The sequence below is a fragment of the Gadus morhua genome, chromosome 14, assembly GCF_902167405.1.
Source record: "Gadus morhua chromosome 14, gadMor3.0, whole genome shotgun sequence".
NCBI lineage: Eukaryota > Metazoa > Chordata > Actinopteri > Gadiformes > Gadidae > Gadus > Gadus morhua.
The window spans coordinates 19,350,227-19,366,096 of NC_044061.1; the positions used below are offsets into that span (position 1 = coordinate 19,350,227).

The window sequence follows — 15,870 nt, forward strand, 5'->3', positions numbered from 1 at the left end:
TGTGTGTGTGTGTGTGTGTAATGAAAAAAAGTGTAATGGAGTCTCTAGGTAAAATAAAATAATGTGGAGGAAGTGTGGTGCCAAAGTTTGCAGAGAATAATAAAGAAAGAAAGTTTGAATAAAGACTAAGAATAACAATAGCTGGGTAGCTGCAAAGATCAGGCTTTCCTCACAGTGAGCGTGAACCCTTGATCTTGTGCACTCCTTTCAACCAACAAACACACCCTGTAAACAACATCTGCACCTGCATGTGCGTGGGTGGGGAGGGGTCGTACCTGGCGGCTGATCTTGGCCGGCACGGTGGCGAACTCGGGGTTGGAGGCGAAGGCCGTGAGGTTCTCCACCGCCTCGATGAGCGGCGCCGTGGCAACGCCACACTTGTTCCTGTTCTCCTCCGAAAAGTCTCCGTCAAGGGCCTTGAGGAGTGAGAGAGGTGGAGAGGGACACAGACAGAGACAGAGACAGAGACACAGAGAGACAGAGAGAGAGAGACAGAGACAGAGAAAGAGAGTGAGACAGAGAGAGAGAGAAAGACAGAGACAGAGACACAGACAGAGAGAGACAGAGACAGAGAGAGACAGAGAGACAGCGAGACAGCGAGACAGAGACAGAGACAGAGAGAGAGAGAGAGAGAGAGAGAGAGAGAGAGAGAGAGAGAGAGAGAGAGAGAGAGAGAGAGAGAGGACGTTAGAACTTAGCAGACATGAAGGGAGTTTAAAAAAGAGAAACCCTAAGGCAGAAGTAAGGAGAAGGGGGGAGCAATGTTGAGACTGACCTTGATGGTTTTGACCAGGTTAGCCGTGCTGTTAGCGACCTCCTTGGCCGACTGGACAAAGTGTCTCTTGGCGGCAGGGTTGGAGGTCTTGGAGGAGGCCAGGCGACACGCGTTGCACAGAGCGGAGGTGTGCTTGGCCACGATGGTGGCCGCAGACAGGACCTGCAACGCAGACCATAGAGAGACAAACAGAGAGAGTGAGGCAGAGGCAGAGAGAGTGTGAGGGAGGGTTAGACGCACACACACAGAGAGCGAGAGCGAGAGAGAGACGGAGGAGATACAGAGACAGAGCAGGAGAGACATAAAAACGGAAACAGGGATTGAAATATAGAGATACTGAGAGCGTGAGGGATAGAAAGGTGTAAAGAGGTAAAGCGGGATAGATTAAAGCTTATGAGAGATGGAAAGAGCTATGACCGAGATGTACAGGCAGAGTGAGAGCAGGACAGACGTAGAGATACGGAGAACGGGAGGTACATGTGGCAGTATGATCACCTGGGAGGGGTTGCTGTCGGGGTCCACCAGGTTCTGACAGGCCATGTGGATGGCCTGGTTGGCCTTGGCAAACTGTATGGGGTCCACTAGACCCTGGTGACCTGCCTGGCTGTTGGGGTCCGATACTCCTACGAGATAGGCCGCCTGACCCCCCCCACACACACACACACACACACACACACACACACACAGAAAATGCTTTCATGTTCATAAAAAATATTATATAATGAAAATAATTAAGATAACATTAATTGAATACATTAAAAAAATCGAATATAATAATTGTTATGAATAACAATAATAATAATAACAGCCATGATAATGTCTTTCACCTCTAAAGGCGCAGTTCAAAAGATTTAAAATGACGGGCCATACATTGACACTTTAAACCCTCATCTCATCCCTACAGCAGAGGACAGCACTGAGGTCCACTGCAGTGGTGCAGCACGCCGTACCTGTCCTGCAGCCTCCGTGAGACCACACAGCGCCTTGGAGGCCGACCCCACGCAGTCTCCGAAGGCCCCCACGTCTCCCAGCTTACAGTTCTGGGAAATGCCCGCCATGGACTCCCCCAGCACCTGCCGTTCAGCACGGAGAGGTCAGAGGTCAAGAGGGAGAGAGAGGCGGAGAATCGCGGGGCTGAGCTATATTTCTCCCCCGGGTCGGGACAACCAGCTCCTTCAGCACATTCTCTGCCTCAGACACACATACACCCTCTCAGACGGACACACACAGACACCGTCCCACACCCTACCTTGGAGTTTTCCATGACGCTTTCGATGCAGTGGAAGTAGGAGAGGTCGCTGACCGGCTCGTTTGGGCTGTCCAGCAACCCTCTCACGGCCTGCGGACGGAGAGAGAGGTTAAAGGTCTACTTATTATGCACCAACGTTACCTCAAAGGTCCTTACCAATGTTTTAAATTAGTTAAAAAGTGAAGATTTAATTATTATTATTATTATTATCTTTCTGTACTGTACTGCTGTGACATAAGAAATCTAATCAATAAAAGTAAGGCAAGCCAAGTCATTTATTTTAACTTGGCTTGGTATAAGAATCGGAATCCGATTTTTAAAACACTTTGTAATGGACACTCATTGAAAAAAAGCATAAGAAAGTAAAATATACATATAATTGTGCCGACATAATACATTTGAAAAAAATCGGTCACGCTTTGAGCCCATATTTGATACAGTGTCAGTCTCAAGATGTTGTGGAGTAAGCATGTTGTGTATCGCTCTGTTCTATTCTGCAAATGTTCACTCGTAGTTCACCCACCCTGGCACGCTTTGCTCTTAAAAGATTAAACGGTGAAAGACAAGGTCATGAAGAGATTGACGGGGCTTTGAGGATGGGAGGCCAGCAGAGGTCTGTTGCTAGGCAGCCACACTTGTCTCTCAACAAGGACGTGTTTTTGTGTGCGCGTGTGTGTGCGTGTGTGTGTTTACCTCCAGCTCTCTCAGTGCGTTGTCACACTCCTTCTGGCCCGGGGCCTGCTGGGTGCACAGGGTGATCAGCTGGTTGATGCTTTCCGTCACCGCTCTGCAGAGAGACACATTTATGGTACGTTACATTTCGCGGACGCTTTTATCACAGCCACTCACAAGTGACGCCGAGAACTAATCGAAGTGTACAAACAAAAATGGAGGAGCTACACAAAATAAATGAAATACGCCGAGAGGAAGCAATGGCTAAGAGATGAGCCTGTGTGACTCATCTCATTCATGTGTGAACGTTTGGATGAGGCCATTTAATTGCAATGAATTATTCAGGCACAACTCATTGAAGTTGTGCACCTCTTTAACAATAGATAGCTGACAGCATTACAAACATACAAACGCTACAGAATAACGTATTACATGTTAATATGTCGTTTTCAAGATATACTTTTGTAATACTAAGGAGGACTCAAGCACTCCGAAACTACATTAGAATACATGACTTGCAGAAATATTAGACGCAAGTGTTCATGTCGGTTAAAAAATGTTTTGGTTCCCTGGCGTTTTGGTTTAATAAATCGGTCAGTCGGCGTTGCTATTGGTTTTTGGCATTTTTATTCATGTGGGTGAAAATGTGTACACAGGAGAGGCTTACATCAATGGTTTGGAATACAATGCCAAAACCATTTCAGTAATCTTGCCAGGCACCATTTAGAGTTACTTGTTGCGGAAATCTTTCAACACTAAAGAATAATCGAGTATCTTACGATTAGCACTACATGGACATAATTTGAATGTACTTACAAAAAAAAATGCTTTGTGTGTACTGACACAAAAATGGAAGGATTTGTCACGGAATCTCCGCACTATGCCATATTGTCATAACACATCAAAGCTGACCTTTGCAAAAAGTGTGCTATTCCGATTCAATCTATGTAATGAAACTGATGGAATGTATTCTCAACCAATTCAAATAAAATTGCAGTTAAGTTTTCTTTTTCAAATCGTCTTTGATACCCCAAAATTGATAAGCCAAAAATAATCAAACAAAGATTGGTATAGATGACAGGGTATTGAATAAAAATAAATGACTTGTAAACAAAATTAATCAAATAGTTTCTCCCATTCCAGTTTGTAACTGGAATGGGAGACTCCAATCAGTGTATTTTTAGAATGGTTCTCAGAATTGAAATGACGGATACAAGACTCTTTTGGTACGGTGGCCCTGAAGTGCAAAACGCATCAGCAAATCACAAAGCACAACAGCAGTAAAGACTCAAACCGGTTAAGGTAGGTAATTATTATTTTATTTGCTGTTGTGTTGTGCACTTCAGTGCCATCGTATTTTGGAGTTGACTCTCCATCTCAAGCTGGGACACTTAGGCCCGGAACCAGGTACTATTGATTAATGGCTGAAAATCTGTTGGACAACAAGACGAATGAGTAGTGACAGGTTGGGGAGCAGTGCTATTGAAAGCAGAAGAAATATTTGCATTGTATTTTGAATACCTTCCGGGGCCTGTCATATTAACAGCCTGATGTTATCGCTTTGTCATCAAGGTGACCTTGATGATGGTTTGAATTTCCATACTAAATGACGTTCTCGATGACTCCATATTTACGCGATGCACCTCCTGGCGAGCTCAGTGGCGGCTGGGAAGTACGTATTCGTTGAGAAATGGCAGACCTGGCCCGATGCGCAGTTAAACTGCCGGAAGAACTTCACCGAGCTTGCCTCCTTCTCCATCAGCCAGGACATGGATGAGATCCACAAGGCGTTAGAGGGATTTAAAGTCAGCTGGTTTTGGGTAGAACTGTATCGTGGAGAGACCGTTGATGCGAGCTGGCGTTGGTCTGGGGGCGGCAATGCCTCCAACCTGCCCTGGGCAAGCGGACAACCGTTCAGCTGGAGAAAACAGGCTGAACTATGCATGATACGCAATGACGCTTCCTACGGTCTCTACACCATGCACACTGTCCACCGCTTCCTCTGCCTGAACCTGGTGGTGGTGGTGGTGGTGGTGGTGGTGACGGAGCGAAGGTCCTGGGAGGAAGCGCTTGAGTAATGCCGGGAGAAGCACGACGACCTCGTCAGCCTGACCTCCGAGAGGGACCTGCGCCCTTGCTCTTCCTCCTCTTTACAGAGGAGGAAGAGCAAGCGTCCCTTGCCTCTCAGGCGTTCACTCAAGGGTCTCTGGGCGGCTCGGCTAGAGGGTCAGTGTCCGGCCACAACACTGTTAGACCAGCCGTGCGAATGGCCCTGGCAAGACTGTGGTTGGATGAAGCTCCTGTTTCATCTGCACCAGTGAACACCTTTTTTCCACAGGCCGCTCAACCTTCCGTTTTCTCTTTGCCCCCCTCTGAGCCGTACATTGCAGAGCTTCATAGATGCTGGCCAGATTCAAGGGCTCTCTCCCAGCACACTATTGATAGCAGAGTTCTGGCAACTATGGCCAATGCTGATTCTTTTGGCCTGGACCGTTTAGCTCCGATTGAGCCTGCTATAGCGTCCCTGGTTGTCTCCCCGGACTAGGCTCTGAGAACCGATGCACGCTGCCGATGACCTCCTTACCAGGAGTTACAACATTGCTGCCTGTGTGGGACGTCTTGGGAATACGCTTTCTCACATCGTTCTGGCACTGTCTCAGACTATACGGGGGTCAGGTGCTGATCCTTCAGCACAGACCCTCAGTGATGCATCATTGCAAACTTTTGTGTACATGACTAGGGAGCTAGGCAGGTTAATGTCAACTGTTACGTTGGCGCGCCGCCAGGTTTGGCTGGCGCAATCACCCCTGTCGGAGGTGTGTCGACGGACCCTCCGTTCTCTTCCAGTGGTCCCAGGCCAGACGTTTGGGCCAGCTGCTCTTCAGGCCCTGGAGCGAAGTGTACAGTTTGGCCAGCAGTTTGCTAGCTTACGGCGTACACCTCTGCTTCATTCTTGGCCGGGGGCCTCTGCGGTACCCCGTGCCAATAGCTCACAACCACGTTCAGGTGGACAATCGAGGGGCCAGCACTTCTCAGCACGGGCTGACCAGCGCACGGGTGGCATTTCAGGCGCTAAGAGGTTCGGCGACCAGCCGCCGTCCCCCCAGGGCCCCTAGGGGCAGGGGGGGTAGGTACTGAAGTCTAAGGGCCGGTCGTCGGACGCTTTTCTCAGCAGCACCTGAGCTACTGGCAAGAGCAGACCACAGACCCTTGGATAGTGTCCACGCTATCCAACGGGTACACACTCCAATTCCGACGCCGGCCCCCAACTTTCAGCGGGATCAAGGTTACCGTGGTCACCAATCCCGACAGATCCCTGGTGCTGAGACAGGAAGTAGCCACGCTCCTTGGGAAGGGTGCTATCGAAGTAGTAGAACCACAAGAACAGCTCGATGGGTTCTACTCAACCTACTTTCTGGTACCGAAGAAGGATGGCGGGTATCGCCCCATTCTGGACTTGAGAGGGCTGAATCAGTTCCTCAAGGTTCTTCCCTTCCACATGCTGCGTGATGCGGACGTCCTCCAGGCTATCGCTCAGGGGGACTGGTTCGTATCAATAGACCTGAAAGACGCTTACTTTCACGTCCCTATTACCCAACGTCACACCACCAGCTTTCAAAGTACAATGATGCCACTGGTGGCTTTGTATCAATTTTATTCACATAATAATCCCTCCCTGGTATTTTGTAGTTCACCAAAACACCCTGAAACAACTTGAGTCTCACATACTTTTGCCACCCTAGGCCACCAACATTGCAAGGAGGCCAATGGCAACCAAGCACACAGTCCTTCCTCCCTCACTTTAAAAAACACCAGCTACCACTGATCCTTTCAGAAAGGATCTAAACATGTCTATCAGGTATTGGAGAGGATTTCAGAGAGGCTGTGTAGGTTGCTGAATATCAGCTAATGTTTGTAAAAAGAAAAAAAGCCTGTTGCGTGCGCACACAGGCCGGGATCCCTCGTAATCCGCCCCAACATATCAACACACATACGCTTGTGTGCACTGTTTTCTTTGAGGTAAACACTGAACCAACACGTTTTTTCAAAATAAAGCCTAGAAATGGAAAGGCTGGAAAAATCTCACATGAAAACAAGGCCTAGATGCAAATTCTTTTTTTTTTAACTCTTTCCCAACCCGCTCCTATTCATTCATTTCGTCTTAATTTCGAACAAAAAAAGTAAATAATAAGAAAAGCAAGTATGACATATCATACAAATACACAAAACAACAATAATTATAAAGTGTCATAAACTTTATAAAATAAATGTAGTGTCCGTGTCCAAAAAGAAGTGAGAGGTAGCAGACGCTTATGTATTCCCACCCCTTGTTCAACTGCTCACAATTATCTGTTATGCATTTTTCAGTTTTAAACAACTATTTACATAATGCGCATTCAAATTATTCATATTTATACATACACTTATATTTGCACAAAAAAAATTAAAAGCTTTTAAAATTAATTTTGTATAAGTACATCTTTTGTATAAGTACATCAGGGGTGGCAGAACCATGTTTTGTCAGCCTTTGACGGCATAGCTCATTAGATATGCCAAATTACAATATCCTTATTCAAAGTTTCTTGTGAGCTCGCCTTTCCCTTGTCTGCACTTGTCGTTGTCTTGTCATAACACACCGAGCAGCTCATCCGTTCGCTTCATGCAACCTGCTCCGGACTCTCGTATCTCTGGCGTTGGGAAAAAGACGTTCTCGATGAGTCGCTATATTTACGCAATGCTCCTCGCAGCAAGCTCCGCGGCGGCTTGGAAGTACGTACTCGTTGAAAGAAACCTGAACTGGGCCAATGCGCAGTTATACTGTCAGACAGACTTCATCGAGCTTGCCTCCTTCTCCAGCAGCCAGGACATGGATGAGATCCACAAGGCGGTACAGGGAAAAACTCGGGCTTTCTGGGTTGGACTGTATCGTGAAGATACCAACGAGGCGAGCTGGCGCTGGTCTAGGGGCGGCAACGCCTCCAACCTCCACTGGGGGAGAGACCATCCGCTCAGCACAGGGCTAAGCGCTGTCCTATTGCGGGGCTCACAGGACGACAACTATCTTCTGTTCAGCGGGACAGGTACTGAGCACCATTACTTCCTCTGCCTGAACACGGTGGTGGTGGTGACGGAGCGGAGGACCTGGGAGGAAGCGCTGGAGTACTGCCGGGAGAAGCACGACGACCTCGCCAGCCTGACCTCCGAGGCGGACCTGCTGTTGTTTAGCCAAGACATCCGTGAGGCCCTGATCGGCGAGCGTGTGTGGGTGGGGTTGAGGCACTTTGGTACCCGCTGGATGTGGTTGCAGGGTGAGCCATTGGGAAACAACGCCTCCCTGAGGATGGGCCTGCAGGGGCAGCCCTGCTCCACCTGTGAGACGCATCAGTGCTACACTTGTGGATCCCTGAGCCCCAGCGGAGAGCTGCAGGGCCTCGACTGCAAGACCAAGCTGCACTTCCTGTGCTACTGAGGTGTGCGCTGCACTTCCTGTGCTGCTGAGGGGTGCACTTACTCTGCTATTGAGGGCAGTGTTGCTGTGTTTTTTTTGTTTGCCTTTTATTCAAAATGATAGATGCTTTTTTGTATATTCAAACTAAAATATTTACATTTCAGACACACACACACACACAGGGTCTGATATTAGTGTACCTGACACACACACACACACACACACACACACACACACACACACACACACACACACACACACACACACACACACACACACACACACACACACACACACACACACACACACACACACACACACGACTTAGAATGAAAAACAAATGACACATTTAGCGCCAAAATTTTGCTTTGTTCTGCTTGAATGTTCATGGGAATAGCCACAAAATGTTTAACTATTATATTTAACTTTTCCTAGAGTTTTATCCTTCCAAACTATAATGCTATACATATACTAATAAAATACACTAGTTAGTATAAAAAATGAAGCATAATACAAAAATCTAGTCAATAAATCATGTCAATAAAAATCTGTTAAAACCTAAAACCATGTATCCCTCATTAAACATAAGAGCCAAAATACATACAGAATGTATGCGTAATCACTACAATGTGTAAGGTCAACATGTATGCACGTACAATACACATGACATCTCAATTTCATTCAGGATCAATAAAGAATTTATCTCTGTACAGTGACCTATATGTGAATTAGAGGCCGCCCGTTACTGGATGTTAGGGGGTGAAAAAAAGGAGTACATCCGAGGAATGGGGGGTGCTGGTAGGTAAACCAGTAAAGGAGGGCGGGGAGGGGCTTCGTGTCTGGATGGTACACGAATGCTATGAGGACTGGAGCAAGCCTTGTAACTGGCGCTGCTGTTCACAATATAAACGATATTCATAACCTCTAACCTTTTCTATAGTTTATAGACCTTCTCATATGCTCAGACTGCGTGCCAGTTCCCATAACTAATTTACCTCCTACTCTAAAGGTAGGGTATTTCCCCTACACATAGGTCACAAAACTGACATATTGTCTGGTCAAGCACATAAGCAACTTATCTAAAGTCAATTACCATAACTTTTTTAACAAAATAATTCACAGACAAATAAGTTTCTGGGGAATATTTTTTGTGACAGTGAGTGCTCCATCTCCTCTTTCACCAGCTTATTATTGCCCCTCCAGTCAGTAGCTCTTGCTCTGACCTGAACAGGCTCCTGAACCACCCCACACCCCCTTTAACATTTCTCCTTGAAATTGCAAGAATCACCCCTCCCTGAGGATGGGCCTGCAGGGGCAGCCCTGCTCCACCTGTCATACGCAACAGTGCTACACTTGTGGATCCCTGATCCCGAGCGGAGAGCTGCAGGGCCTCGGCTGCACTTCCTGTGCTGCTGAGGGGCGAGCTGCACTTCCTGTGCGGCTGAGGGGTGCACTTCCTGTTCTATTGAGGGCAGTGTTACTTTGCAGTGCTCAATTTTGTTTTACTTTTCTTTTTCATACAGAATGTATGCGTAATCACTACTATGTGTAAGGTCAACATGTATGCACGTACAATACACATGACATCTCAATTTCATCCAGGATCAATAAAGAATTTATCTCTGTACAGTGACCTATATGTGAATTAGAGCCCGCCCTCTAATTCAATTATTTTTCTTATATTCAAAATGCCAGACAATTTTATTGTATATTCAAACTAAAATATTTACATTTCTGACAGACACAGGGTCTGATATTAGCGTACCTTGCAAACACAAACGTACACGCACACACACACACACACACACACGATTGATTTAGAATGAAAAACAAATGACATATTTAGCACCAAGATTTTGCTTTGTTCGGCTTGAATGTTCATGGGAATAGCCAAAAAATGTTTAACTATCATCTATAACTGTTCCTAGAGTTTTATCCTTCCAAACTTTAACATGCTATACATATACTAATAAAATACCTTTGTTATTGTAAAAAAGGAGCATGATACAAAAATCTAGTTCTGCCAATAAAATATTTTAAAACCTAAAACCATGTATCCCTCATTAAACATAAGAGCCAAATTATACACAGTATGTATTCATATTCACTTCTATGTGTACAATCCACATGTTTGCATCTACAATACACACGACATTTCAAATTCATCCAGGATCAATAAAGTATTTATCTATGTACAGTATGTATATGAATTAAAAATTAATTAGAGCCCGACTGATACTGGGTATATATATATATATATATATATATAGACACACACATATATTTACATCTCATTGCATCCTGGGGTTGGAGCTGATATACATAGAATATATAGATATCCAAAGAATATATTCATATACATAGAATAAATGGCAAGGGAGAGCTGTCTTTACTTATTTCAGAAAGGTATTGGAGAGGACTTCAGAAAAGGTGTTTAGGTCGGTGAATATCAGCTAATGTTTGTCCAAAATAAAGCCTGTTGCGTGCACACACACAGGCCGGGATCCCTCGTAAACAGCCCCTCCGTATCGACACACAGAAACTTGCGTGCACGGTGTTCTTTGGGGTTAACACTGAACGGACAAGTATTTAAAAATAAAGCGTAGAAATCAAATGGCTGAAAACAAGGCCTCAGCCTCTGACGGTATAGCTCATTGGATATGCCCGAATGAGATATCGTATTCAAAGTTTCCTGTGAGAGCGCCCTTGTCCCCTCTCTACTCTCTCAGATCACATCGAGCACCTCATCCGCTCACCTCGTTCAACCTGCTCCGGATTCCTGTATCTCGGGCGGGGGGAAAATGACGTTCCCGATAATAAGGTATATTTACGCGATGCTCCTCGCAGCAAGCTCAGCGGCGGCTGGGAAGTACGTAGCCGTGCAGAATCCTCTGACCTGGCACGATGCGCAGTCATACTGTTGGAATAACTTCATCGAGTTTGCCTCCTTCTCCAGCAGCAAGGACATGGATGAGATCCACAAGGCGGTACAGGGAATCACTGACAGAGAATTCTGGGTTGGACTGTATCGTGAAGAGACCAACGAGGAGCAATGGCGCTGGTTTTGGGGCGGCAACGCCACCGGCCTGCCCTGGGCGAGCAACCAACCGAGCAGCGGGAAGCACAAGGCTGCCCTAAGGCTGAACGTACAGGACGACAAATACCGTCTGTCCAGCAGGGAGGGTACTCAGAATAGATACTTCCTCTGCCGGAACTGGGTGGTGGTGGTGACGGAGCGGAGGACCTGGGAGGAAGCGCTGGAGTACTGCCGGGAGAAGCACGACGACCTTGCCAGCCTGACCTCCGAGAGGGACCTGCGAGTGGCTAGCCGTGAGATCCGTGAGGCCGAGATCGACGAGCGTGTGTGGGTGGGGTTGAGGCACTTCGGGGCCCGCTGGATGTGGTTGAAGGGGGAGCTGCTGGGAAACAACGCCTCCCTGAGGATGGGCCTGCAGGGGCAGCCCTGCTCCACCTGTGAGACGCATCAGTGCTACACTTGTGGATCCCTGAGCCCCAGCGGAGAGCTGCAGGGCCTCGACTGCAAGACCGAGCTGCACTTCCTGTGCTACTGAGGGGAGAGCTGCACTTCCTGTGCTGCTGAGGGGTACACTTCCTCTGCTATTGAGGGCAGTGCTACTTTGCAGTGCTCAATTCTGTTTTTCTTTTTTTTTGCCTTATATTCAAAATGCCTGACGCTTGTATTGTGTATTCAAACTAAAATATTTACATATCTGACACACACAGGGTCTGAAATTAGCGTACCCCACACACACACACACACACACACACACACACACACACACACACACGACTGATTTAGAATGAATAACAAATGACAGATTGAGTGCCAAGATTTCGCTTTGTTCTGCTTGAATGTTCATGGGAATAGCCACAAAATGTTTAACTATCATCTAGAGTTTTATCCTTTCAAACTATAATGCTATACATATACTAATAAAATATACTAGCTATTATAAAAAATGAAGCATATTACAAAAATCTAGTTCTGAAATCATGTCAATAAAAATATGTTAAAACCTAAAACCATGTTTCCCTCATTAAACATAAGAGCCAAAATACATACAGTATGTATGCATATTCACTTCTATGTGTAAGGTCAACATGTATGCATGTACAATACACATGACATCTCAATTTCATCGAGGATCAATAAAGCATTTATCTCTGTACAGTAACCTATATGTGAATTAGAGCCCGACCGATACTAGATGTTAGGGGCTGCAGCAGATACCGATATTAGGAAGTAAAAGAATGCTGGTATTGATATTTTGCTGATATACAAACTAATAATATATATATATATATACATATATATATATATATATATATATATTAGAGCTGTCAAGCGATTAAAATATTTAATCGTGATTAATCGCATTAATGTCATAGTTAACTCACGATTAATCGCAAATTCTTTTTCTATGCTAAATATCCCTTGATTTTTTTGTCATAATTCTTCTCATCTTAATTCTCTTATCAACATGGTGAAGTGCATCGGCTTGCCTTGTGCAAATGATTAATATATATATATATATATATATATATATATATATATGGAGTCAGTTTCCTGCCATAATTCAAACCTGAAAAAAAAAGTTTCAAAGGCTTGTAAGTCTGGGTTTGAAAACTCAACACCTTGTAATAAAGGTTTTGCAACACTGAAAAAAGAGATTATAACCTGAAAAAAAATAAAACTAAAATTCAAACATCTGTAAACATGATTTTGTGTTCTATTTTATCTTCATCATTTTCACCAACACATTTTCAAAGTTCAAACAATTTCACCAGCGCATTTGCAGAGTTTCAAATCTGGCACTGTTCTAACAGTGTATTTCATTGTTGCCCGGTTTTGAAACCTTGTAAATGGGATTCTGCAAACAGGTGTTCATACATTGAGAAATACGTTTTGAAAGGTTGAATATTTAGTTTTAAAAACTTGTAAAGGTGTACGTTAACGACATTACAACGTATTTTGTCAGAACTGACTTTTCAGCACCGACTTTTCAGAGATTTGACCACACAGGCGCAAGCTTTGAGTCACGTGAATATTGGCAGTGTTCTGACGCCACTCGTTTTGAAACTCCTGACAGTCGAATCTGAAAACGTTCCTGGGGGCGGGACCATTTAGCTCTAAACCTATTGGTTGCTCTCGGCTGACGTACATTCCAATCACATGTGCCGTTCACCGGGCTGTGCGTGATTGACAGTGCTCTGCCGATGACACAAATAACAAGCGACTTTCGCGGTTGATTTTGATTTCCATTTTCTGGAACCATGGCTGTTTCCCAAAGTGAAGGCTGCAGACTTGCTAGGACGCGTCCTTGCTAGTCGCGTCCTATGGAGATGAGACTCTGGTTCCAGAAAATGGAAATCAAAATCAACCGCGAAATCAACCCGTTGTTATTCGTGTCATCGGCAGAGCACTGTCAATCACGAACAGCCCGGTGAACGGCACATGTGATTGGAATGTACGTCAGCCGAGAGCAACCAACAGGTTTAGAGCTAAATGGTCCCGCACCCAGGAACGTTTTCAGATTCGACTGTCAGGAGTTTCAAAACGAGTGGCGTCAGAACACTGCCAATATTCACGTGACTCAAAGCTTGCGCTCAAATCTCTGAAAAGTCAGTGCTGAAAAGTCAGTTCTGAAAAAATACGTTGCAATGTCGTAAACGTACACCTTTACAAGTTTTTAAAACTAAATATTCAACCTTTCAAAACGTATTTCTCAATGTATGAACACCTGTTTGCAGAATCCCATTTAAAAGGTTTCAAAACCGGGCAACAATGAAATACACCGTTAGAACAGTGCCAGATTTGAAACTCTGCAAATGCGGTGGTGAAATTGTTTGAACTTTGAAAATGTGTTGCTGAAAATGATGAAGAAGATAAAATAGAACACAAAATCATGTTTACAGATGTTTGAATTTTAGTTTTATTTTTTTTCAGGTTATAATCTCTTTTTTCAGTGTAGCAAAACCTTTTTTACAAGGTGTTGAGTTTTCCAACCCAGACTTACAAGTCTGTGAAACTTTTTTTTTCAGGTTTGAATTATGGCAGGAAACTGACTCCATAAAAACTGGTTTGCAAAAAAAGAGCAAAGCCGGCGGTTCACTTTCCTTTGTAAACCTTTAGAAATAACCTCCTGAATCCTTGTTACAACGCTGTGCATAATCCCGGACCGCAACAGCTTGTTGGCATGTTGTTATTGTGTGAAATTCAGCACAGTATCAGCCGAGTTGACTCTAATTTCCACATTGTTTACTTGCTAACGTTTGTCAATAACAGTGGCTAGTTGGCAGAACTCTTTTTACAGACCAGTAGAGTGTTTATCAGAGCGGAGCCCTGAATGTAACGTCACCCGTCATCTGGTCTCTGTAGGCCTAAACAATGGATGTTGCTCAGCATTTATTATGACTTCATTATATAGACTCTCTCTCACCACCCCCCCCCCCCCCCCCCCCCCCCACCTTGGACTGACTTCCCGCGTCCCTGATTAGGGCTGGCCCGAATGCCATTTTTCAGGCTTCGAATACTCGTTGGTTTTTCCGAGCGAATATTCAAATACTCGTTCCAGAAAAAAACACCATCAAAAACCCCATTAATAATCCCTATATACTCCCTGGAACCGATTTTGACAGTATCTTCATATTTTCTTTGAAGATTTAATAGCTTTTGAACGTTAATTAGTAGGCCTAAGTAGGTTGAAGTTCCTTAGTTTTCCCCCGTGAAAGCGAACAGCTGTTGTTCCGTTCCAAATCAGCTGTCCTCTGCCATCTCAGCCCTTACGGGAGCTTTTCAATTCATCCTGGAACGTGCATCTTTCCAGGGAATTTGTACAATAAATCCATAACAAATACCGAATATTGATTGTCTTATGTGTCCATATTATATCCATTATATTGTCCGGGTATTCCCAAGACGCTCACGCTCTGCAGCAAGCCTATGGAGTCAGTTTCCTGCCATAATTCAAACCTGAAAAAAAAAGTTTCAAAGGCTTGTAAGTCTGGGTTTGAAAACTCAACACCTTGTAATAAAGGTTTTGCAACGCTGAAAAAAGAGATTATAACCTGAAAAAAAATAAAACTAAAATTCAAACATCTGTAAACATGATTTTGTGTTCTATTTTATCTTCTTCATCATTTTCACCAACACATTTTCAAAGTTCAAACAATTTCACCAGCGCATTTGCAGAGTTTCAAATCTGGCACTGTTCTAACAGTGTATTTCATTGTTGCCCGGTTTTGAAACCTTGTAAATGGGATTCTGCAAACAGGTGTTCATACATTGAGAAATATGTTTTGAAAGGTTGAATATTTAGTTTTAAAAACTTGTAAAGGTGTACGTTAACGACATTACAACGTATTTTTTCAGAACTGACTTTTCAGCACCGACTTTTCAGAGATTTGACCACACAGGCGCAAGCTTTGAGTCACGTGAATATTGGCAGTGTTCTGACGCCACTCGTTTTGAAACTCCCGACAGTCGAATCTGAAAACGTTCCTGGGGGCGGGACCATTTAGCTCTAAACCTATTGGTTGCTCTCGGCTGACGTACATTCCAATCACATGTGCCGTTCACCGGGCTGTGCGTGATTGACAGTGCTCTGCCGATGACACAAATAACAAGCGACTTTCGCGGTTGATTTTGATTTCCATTTTCTGGAACCATGGCTGTTTCCCAAAGTGAAGGCTGCAGCCTTGCTA

The 15,870-nt window shown here is 44.7% G+C and overlaps 1 protein-coding gene across 2 annotated transcripts in view; it reads right to left on the bottom strand.

Moving 5' to 3' along the window:
- Positions 1–15,870, bottom strand: part of tln2a (talin 2a) — a 99,975-nt gene that overhangs the window by 17,723 nt on the left and 66,382 nt on the right. For both annotated transcript variants that reach the window (XM_030376926.1, XM_030376925.1), the window contains exons 33-38: positions 2,718–2,811; positions 2,025–2,114; positions 1,726–1,848; positions 1,271–1,414; positions 776–937; positions 276–416 (exon numbers count right to left, since the gene is read on the bottom strand). In XM_030376926.1, the coding sequence (XP_030232786.1) occupies positions 276–416; positions 776–937; positions 1,271–1,414; positions 1,726–1,848; positions 2,025–2,114; positions 2,718–2,811 (754 nt within the window). The remainder of the gene's footprint in view (positions 1–275; positions 417–775; positions 938–1,270; positions 1,415–1,725; positions 1,849–2,024; positions 2,115–2,717; positions 2,812–15,870) is intronic.